The sequence below is a fragment of the Cariama cristata genome, unplaced genomic scaffold (assembly GCF_000690535.1).
Source record: "Cariama cristata isolate BGI_N322 unplaced genomic scaffold, ASM69053v1 scaffold31848, whole genome shotgun sequence".
NCBI lineage: Eukaryota > Metazoa > Chordata > Aves > Cariamiformes > Cariamidae > Cariama > Cariama cristata.
Window position 1 is genome coordinate 13,860 of NW_009631119.1, and position 9,419 is coordinate 23,278.

At 38.3% G+C, this 9,419-nt stretch overlaps 1 protein-coding gene across 2 annotated transcripts in view; it reads left to right on the plus strand.

Annotated features, from left to right (window-relative positions):
* TFDP2 (transcription factor Dp-2 (E2F dimerization partner 2)) overlaps nt 1–7,495 on the plus strand; it is a 20,321-nt gene extending 12,826 nt beyond the window's left edge. For both annotated transcript variants that reach the window (XM_009705839.1, XM_009705840.1), the window contains exons 7-9: nt 510–676; nt 5,971–6,073; nt 6,978–7,495. In XM_009705839.1, coding sequence (XP_009704141.1) covers nt 510–676; nt 5,971–6,073; nt 6,978–7,161 — 454 coding nt within the window. In that variant the 3' untranslated portion in view covers nt 7,162–7,495. The remainder of the gene's footprint in view (nt 1–509; nt 677–5,970; nt 6,074–6,977) is intronic.
* The last annotated feature ends 1,924 nt before the right edge of the window (nt 7,496–9,419 follow it).

Genomic DNA, 9,419 nt, shown 5'->3' on the forward strand with positions numbered 1-9,419 from the left:
GTGAACATACAGGACTCTGAACAGACTGCTTTGCTAGCTGCATCCAAAAAAGCAAAATTACACCAAGGTAAATAGGTCAGTTCACAGGAGGAGTGGTGCACATTAGGACAGAAAGTGAAATGTTAAAGGAAGAAAAAACAAAATAGTTATTTTGGTGTCAGGGCTGCAAGTGACCTTTAAAAGTACTGGATTTAGTACAAGTGAAGGTTCATGTTTAATAAAGCCTCCCTCTTCCCATTTGAATCTGTTTAATGAGGTAGAAAATTTTAGACTTTCTTCCTGCAGTGGTCAAGTTACTTTAATTGAGAAAGTGCCATTTTAAACTCTATAGGCATGCCAGTCACAGAAGCAGAAGAGAAAAAGCATTTGCTGCACTTGAGTTCCCTTTATAGATAATGAGGAAACTAGACACTTACCTCAGTGCATACCAAAAAAAAAAAACCAAAATGCAAAAAAAAGCATAGCTGTGTTCTTTTCAAAACCATCTCACTTTGACTTTTTACATGCAGATTTGAATACCTCTTTAATTTTGATAACACTTTTGAGATTCATGATGATAGTGAGGTGCTGAAGAGAATGGGAATGTCCTTTGGGCTTGAGGCAGGCAAATGCTCAGCTGAGGACCTAAGAACTGCAAAATCACTGGTGCCGAAAGCTTTAGAAGGCTACATCACAGGTAAGTTAGATGAGACTTTTAAATATTGTTCCTGATCAAATTCATAACATTAGTTAACTGAAGCGAATGTAATGATATTAACCTACATAGATAACGTAACATTTGAAGTTTTGTGGGAGGTAGCAGGCTTGGTACACAAACCAGTTATTCTACAGTTACTTTTGGAAGATTTATCATGGTTGTCCTGTAAACTTAATACACACAGATTTATAGCAACAAACTTCTGTGTGAGCTGCATTATGAAGATATTATTTCTTAAATAACTAAATTGACACCAAGAAGAGATTTTTTATGGGTTAGTATTAATTTTGAGTAACTGTGGATGTATGGAGGAGCAAACTAGAAGGCAGCAGCTCATCCCAAGCTGAGGAAGAAAAGGGAAGAAAAAGAGCATCTTGAACTGGTTGAGTGTAATCCCTAGGTGACCCACAGGCCAGCGGGTGCCATCTGAGAACTGAGCTCTAAATAAAGCAAGAGGCTCCACAGAGTTACAGGACAGGTGTCCCATGCAGAGGCTCCTACCTCCCCTAGTCATACTGTTTGAACAGGTCACACTTAAACAGACTCAGACCTAGAAGTCCTTCAGTGTTGTGTCATTGGACTAGAGCTGCTAAAATTTGTTACCACTTCCTTAAGTTATTGACAGACTGCATTCTTCTTGCTCTACCCAAAGCTTAAACTGAGACCAACAGCTTCTTAAGTTTCTAGAGGGACTTCATCTGTAAAGGCAGTTATTACCCAATGAATTACTGTACACAGACCATCATTTTTGAGGAAAGGAGGGGCAAAGCTATTGCCCTGACTTCTCTACTAACTAGGCTTTGGTCTTGTTTAAATTACAGTAGTATAAAACTGTCTTTCACACAGGGAGGCTGGAACCTTCAAATATTTGACTTAATTTTTTAAAAACTTTCCTAGAGTTGATTCCCTTCTGTTGACAACGTTTAATCTTCATGTCAGGATCTTTTAAATGCAGGCTTTATATTAAAAATGCTGTTTTGTTTTGCTAAGAAAAATATAGTTAAGTAGTCAGGAAGCTGAACCTGTGTTTTTCTATTCTTGATTTTATTATGTGAGAGAAAGAGTTTCTTAAAATTTGTGATGTCAAAACACTGCTGGATATAAATTAGAATTCAGTTACGTTCACTAAAATGAATACATTTTAAATGACTTAACATTTCAAACTACATCAAACGTGCTTATGTTTATCAACACTTGTTTGCATTTTCCTGGTCCCCTTGTCCTGTGGGTTTTAAAACTAACATTTCATATTTTAATTTCGGTCAATTTTGAAATTACACCCCAAGTCTCTATAAGGCTGCACTGGTGCCATAAAGAGAAGTTGAAAGAAATCTTGATTTGTTCCTTGCAGGTTCATTCAACTAAAAATTATTTACCGCATGATTTACCAACAATGTAAAAAAGGGGAAAGGAGCAGAACTCACATCTTTTAATAGTGTTGCAGTGTTCAAGCTACTTAATTGCTCCCACATATTGAGGGGCAAACTAAAATTTCTGTTTCATTTTAAACCTGCATTAATTTATCTTCAGGAAACAGGGTTTCTTGACATTTGCAAAAAACTGTGTCATTACATTATTTACTGAGTAAAGCCAGCTTTTAACGATTAAGCAATAAAACTACATCTAAAATAGTGATTAGTAGTTCATTTTAGTTTGCTTTGAAAAAATTCAGTCGCACTAATGTACTGCTGGCGGGGTTTTTTTATTGAAAGCATTAAGACAAAACAAGCATGATGTCCCTGTGCAAGTGAGAAACAACTTTAGTACTCTGTTTCAAAGAAACTAGAAAGAAAAAAAACTAAGATTGCATATTCTTAAAGAATGTTGTGATTAGGGTTACTTCCCTAGTAGCACACCAGCAGCCACAAAGCTAGCTAGAATTTTAATCATAAGAAATGTATTGATTTTATTTTTTACTCAAAATGCATTGAGGTAAGTAACGTACTCTTCAGACATGGATTACATTCAGCTGTTTCAGCCTCTGAAAAAAACTAGTCCAGAAGTGTTACTAGAGTATGTACATTTATTTTAAACGTTTCTTCTGTCTGTTGCTTGCTATTTAATTACACAGCGCAAATCTACAGTTAAGAGTATGAATTGCATAGTAGAGGTTTCTAATGGCAGTAACTGGCAAATAAGGGAAACAGATTTAAATGTTTTGCACAATACTTGTACTCAGGCAAATGCTGGCTTTTCATATTTTCAGTTAAGTGTAACTTCCCATTTTAACCTTGGCAGTCTTTAGATGTTTCTTACACTGCAAGAGGAGTGACATGGAAGACTCACCACTGGTTTCTAGAATTCACGGCTCTTCATGAGCTGATTCAGGGTGCTAAACTGCATGCTTTTTATCTGGCAGAGGAGTTTCTGACAACTTAGCATGTAGAACTCTCTAGCCAATGGGTCAGTCCAGAACAGATCAAGTCTAAAGGAGGGAGTGAGATTGCTGGATGAGCAGAAATAAGCCACTGATTGAGACAAGCATAAACTCTTGTAGAATCATATCCAAAGTAACATCCTGTGACTTTTAAGCCATGCATATACTACAGGCAGTTAACACAAAATCACGTCCTGCCTTCGCCAGTTGAGTCCTGACTCCTAGAAATGAGACTACAGATAAAAAAAGCAGGAAATAAAAATTCTGAGGCACTAATAGTTGTGATAACAACATCCCATTTGTATATATCCCACTAAGGCAGTGAGCAGAGAAAGTGGTGCAGTTTAGGACCTCTAGATTACAACACTTCTTTATTCTTCCCTGCATGAAGAAGTGCTCTGCTATCTACCTGCTTAACGAGCCTTGACTACAAGATGGGCTGGAGTTGGAAGTGAAGAGATAACAGTCCCCATTGAATGAATGAGCTTGTTCAGCTATCAGCAGTCATCCTGTGTGGCACTTTTGCATTAACTACTAAAGGCTATTGAGGGTATTCTCTTAGAGCCTTCTCATGTAAAGCAGAAATTTCTACCGAGTATATCTGCTGCAAGATATGCCTAGTTCACAATAAGGATGCCACTCTTAGGTTGGAATGCACTACCTTGGGAAGGGTTTTCCAAGCTGCTTTCCCTGGTTCATAAGTGTAGCTATTTGTACTTTTTCTACTCTGCTAGAAGTAGTAAGTATCTTCATTGTAGGCAGACTTCTATTTTGACAGCCCTTTCCCGACAGGAAATGGCTTCTTAAACTCCCCATCTTTCACAAACTTCCTCTTTTCCCTGCCTCCTCAGAGCCCACTGGAAAACAGAATTTAGAAACATAAAGCAATGAAAGCACAAAGTAGGGGTATGCATCTATGAACCTTCCTTCTGCCCTATGTGTAAAATCCATACTTTCCTTCACCTTGCTCTTCAAAGAGAAAAGCTAACTAGCTATTATCCCAAAATGTTAATAAAACACAAGATAACTAGCAGTGACTTGTTATTCTTCTGGAATATTAAGCATGTACACACAGGTACACCCTTTCAAAAGACCAAGAACCAACACTGTGGTACCTCTCTAATCCACTTTATTAATCTAAATACAATGCAGTCATTCCAAATGGTTCAGCCTCCTCCTGCAAAGACAAGAGGAGACCGTCGGAACATGTTCTCTGTAAAAACAAACCTGCATTTAGGGCAATCTTAATGAAAGCCATCCAGCTATGTTCATATTTCACTATTCTCATTCATTCTGTCCTCATAGATCACTCTAAAGCTGCCACTTACGAATGTTTTCTGTCATGGTCCAAAGACTCTGCTGGCAGGAACATCAACCTTGCTAGCCTTGCTTTCTAACACGCCATTAAATACCTCACTGCTAACAGGTCTCCACAGCACAAAACAAGGTGGCCTGTGGACCCCAGTGGATGGTGAGCCAATTTATGTGGCTGTGACCACCTGCTTCAAACAGTCTCTGTGCTAGGCAGTACACTGTCAAATCTTAAGGAGCCAAAGCTTAACAAGAACACAGAAGGGCAAATGAGAAAGCATACATAACAACAAATGCATTTAGTTAGTCCTCTTACCTGCTGTTGCAGAGCAATTCTAGATAAAATACGAAGAGTACAATCCCATTTTACTGCCATTGCGCTGTACAGAACGGAGGTTTGGTTAGGCATAGAAAACAATAGCAAGGACTGTAACTCCTGGTTTAATGCATCCAGCTGGAACCACATGCAAGTACGATGAAAAAGAACTAGACAGTCCTGATTGATAACTTTATTTTGATTTTTAACTTTTGTGTTGAGATGGAATTTGGGTAGGTTAACAGAAACAGCTTATCTGAGAAACAAATTTAAACCAGCTGTGTCGTCTGGGTCCCGTTCCCCCACCCCCCAAATCCCGTAAGTGCAGTGAGGTCAGTGGACTTGTTTTGGTGATTCTCTTGGCAGAAGTGTGCGTAACCGGAAACAACTGACAGCATTACCTATTAGGGAATTTGAAAACAAGCACTATGAGGGTTGTAACCCTGTCGTATCCCTCAGAAGGCTTTTAACAAATTACCTCAAGGAATTCAGCATTATTGCAAAACCATTTTAATCCTAAAATTTCCTAGCCCTAGGGAGGAGACTTCCTTACACATCACACATGCAGCATCCAACAGGCTTGCTCTCCCCTACTCTTGGCACAAAACCTTTTGACATGGTCTGTTCATGTCCACAGCTGATGGCCATCGCTATTCAGTGTCAGAACGGATTAGGAGGCTGTATTACAGCCAGCTATGAGAGACCACCAAGATGAAACTGCCTTTGGCGATCAGAACACATATGACTGAAACGCATACTGCCTTGGTGGCCTCACTGCAGCATCTCCAATCCTGACAAGTACCATTCCATTTATACCTTCACCAAGCACAACAGCCAAGGCACTCACTCAGAGCTGCTGGGGCATTTGACAGGATCAATTTGCAGCAGTAAGTTCCCATGAAGGACTCCAAAACTCTGTTTCAGGTACCTGTGATTGCATACAGCTAACTAGCCAGGGTCATCTGCAGTGTGACTTCTCTTCAGATGGAGGGAGAAGTTTTGTAGAAGTAACTGCAGTTCTGAGCACGAGGAAGTGCAAGACTTGAGTGCATCCACAAACACTGGAGTGTAAATATATATTTAAAATTTCGTCTCGATTAAACAGGACACATCTACAGTATAAAATCAGCTGCTCGAGCTACTGGTACCTTCTCTTTTAAACTAAACTAAACAATCCTAACTAACTGCAAACAGAATGCAATGTTTAAGATTGTAAGAGGAAGAAAAAAATTAAGTAACTATCATAAATACAATTATGCTTTCTTCTAGATATGTCTGCAGGATTTTCATGGATAAACCAAGGGTTACTTTCAAGTTCAGCACAAGCAGTTTCACATTTAGAGGTAGCAGGAGGCACTTCTGCTAAATCAAGGTAAATAAAAACATTTTTATATTCAAGGATAGTGATATATGCTTGTGGTACTTCCAGTAACCTCAGTATTTCATACCACTTACATGCAGGAAATGAGATGCTTTCTATTAGGGTTGATTTTTGATTCTGAAAAAGTCTCTTACTCTGTCTTCCTTGATAATTATATTTGAAAGGTCAAAGCAACATGCTTTGAATTTTGAATGTACTAGCTATTTTGTGTCTGTGTTTCAAAAGAATAGAATCACTTTCAAGCCCTTATAAGGACAGAGTTTTCCTCATTAACCTTAAATTCCTGCCTGGGCATGGACTACAAATAGGTAATTGCATGTGGAAAAAAGCCTGATAATACTTTGAAGAACCCAAAAGAATGGTTGGTGTCTAAATGCACTACTGCTTAAGCTCTCGTGAAAGAAGTTTAGTCCACACAGTCTAATCATAATTTTAAATTAAAAACCAACCAAAAACCCACCACTGCCACAAAATCAATCCAAAAACCACCTCAACAACCATACCTTGCTTGGACGTTACCTGTACCTTAAAAAATGGAAGGAGGGATTATTCTGGAACAGGTTCTTCCTTGTGGTATTTAATAGCTTAATTTCATATTGCAAACATTTCTGTGTATTGACAAAACTGTGATGGATTTATTCTGCTTTAAGCTTTCTTCAGCTCGAGCAATTCTGCTAATTGGTTATGAAAAAAAAAAAGGCACCCAGTATTTTTTTAATGCAACTTTCCAATATTTTAGCAATTTTCATAACTATTAGCTGTGTTTAATGTAAAGCTTTTGGATTTTTTCTTGTTGGTAGCATTTCTTTAACTAAAGGAAAAACTGAGGCCAAAATGAAAGCTTAAAACTGCATGAGAAATCCTCTAAACTTCAACATTTCTGTTGTTTTGATAGTGAGAATCCAGGGTTGTGTTTGGATGCTGAAGTGGCCTTAGCAACTGGGCAGCTTCTTGCCCCTAGCAGTCAGCAGTCCAGCAGTGCAACATCACGCTACTCTGAATCACGGGGAGAAACTCCATGCTCATTCAATGATGAAGATGAAGAGGATGAAGATGAGGATTCTTCCTCCCCAGAATAAGGACAGTAGAAAACAGAATATACAAAATGCTGCTCAAATATTCTGAATGGGAGCTCCTGTTTGGATTTTACTGAAGTTTCTTGCCTTGGTTTGCACTGCATTCAGTGAAGTGAAACGGAAGCTTCAAAACAAATTCATCCACAGCCGAATTGAAAACCTTTTGTAACTGAACACAGAGTGACATGCAGACACAGAGCGAAGTGGGTTTTATCAATTATAACCAAGGAGAAGAACAAAGTCCCTGGAGATTGGCAAAGTAAACATCAAGTTCACATTTTCCATTTTGGGACGTTCTGTCTCAAGTCTCTCTCTTCCCCTTATCTTTACCAGACGGAGAAGAAAACCGTCAACAAATGCCAGTTCTTGCATTGTCTTTTTGGCTGTGCTACCTTTAGAAAAAAGGGGAGAGAGAGAGCACACGTGGATGCGCTAAAAATAGCTATTTAAAACTATCTTATATGAAAATTGTTCTAGGGAAAAGGGGCTGTTAGAATGTTTGCTTTTTTCTGTTCAACTTGCTGTATAGAAGATTCTTAAAGTAATATAAATTGCAAGTGATTAAATGAATCTTGAAATAGTTTAAATACATTTTAGATACTCTAAAAGTAACATGTCTCTTTTGAAAGGTTCATATGTTCATTTATACTGCAGACCTAATTTATTCTAAGTGATTATTCTTAGCCATTATTAAACAGTCAGGATAAAAACCAGCAGTATTCTCTGCACCAGCTTTTTCCAAGGGAAAAAAGTTAAAAAATTGTATTTCTAGATTATCATGTATCCAGTATAGTTTCTCCTTTACTGTTCTAACTTTATAATCCCTTTGATTTTACAGCATGTGTTGTGGTTTTTTTTTTTAAAAAGGCCTCTACGTTAAGGATCTCAGCCAGCATGTTTTCAAGGTGGTATTTTCAAATTCAGGATGGGCAGGTCACATAACTTTTAAAGTCATTGCTTGAGGTTCTTAGGAAAAAAATTAAATTCAACAAATACATAATTTCATGTTTCACATTGTAGTCAGCTTGGATTATGACAGACTAACTTTCTTATAATTAACTTCTGTTGTGCTCACCTTTATGCACCGTTGAAAACAGTAATATCGAGCCACTTCTTAAAATAATTTGTGGGTGAAAGTTACACAAGATGAATCCCATTTGAACTGTTAAATTAGACTTGCAACAGGAGGCTCCACGTTCTATAGTTAACATCACATCCAATCATGTTTCCTTTTTAAAGGAAACACCTGAGTAACAGAGCAAGATACACTGTAGATACTCTTCCCATGATGTCTGACATGCAGTATTTTAACTAGTCTCAAAGTTAACTATTTTTAGTTAGGTAAATCCAGTTTAAAATAGTGTTACTTCTTTTTAGTTTTTATACTGTATGTAAATAGTTGACCTGCTTCTCAGAGCTCAACGACATTGCCTCTGTTGTTCAGTTACAAGATCAGGCAGCTCGTCATACTGTTGCTTGCTTGAGCAGTGGCAGCAAACTGTATCCCTTGAGGGCTGCAACCATTCCTCTAGCACAGTGTGAGGTATGGCCACATGATCTTTCACAGCCAAACCTGCGCTCAAGCCAACAAGATCCAAAAGCACCAAGCCTGAGCTAGCGAGACAAACCAAGGCTCCAGCTAAAAAGCTACCTGGCTGTTGTACAGGAGTTAGCACATGACCAGCTACACACAGGACAGGTAAAACTGTGAGGGGCATACAAGCACACCTGCATGTTTGCAATGAAAATTAAAGTATCCACAGAGAAACTTTTCACAGATAGTTCAAACTCCTGTGTTTGAGGTACAGTTAGGGCAGCACCATTATTGAGGTATAGCTCTTGACTAGCAAGTAGAGCTATCTAGCTTACACAAATGAGTTATAAATGCACAAATTATAAGAATTCTTATATGGCTACCATCCTCACCCTCTGGGCAAGACTGTTAAGACTGACCTGTGTTCATGGCTCACAGGCAGCAGCCGACTGAGGGATTTACACCACCTCACTTCAGTCAAATCTGTAACACTACCTCTGTATGAAGAAAAGCTTTGCAAATACAAAATAATATTCTCACTGAGAAAGTCAATGCACTTGATTGAAGTGGCTCACTTTTGAAATAAGAGGAGGAGAAGGTAACAGATACTCCCGGCATATTACTATGGAATTGTCAGCTTCATGAATGACATTTCATTTAAACAGATAATTGCTTTTATTCTTAAAAAGCCATTGTTTTTTCAAAAGCTGTCCTGCCAGTCAGCTTT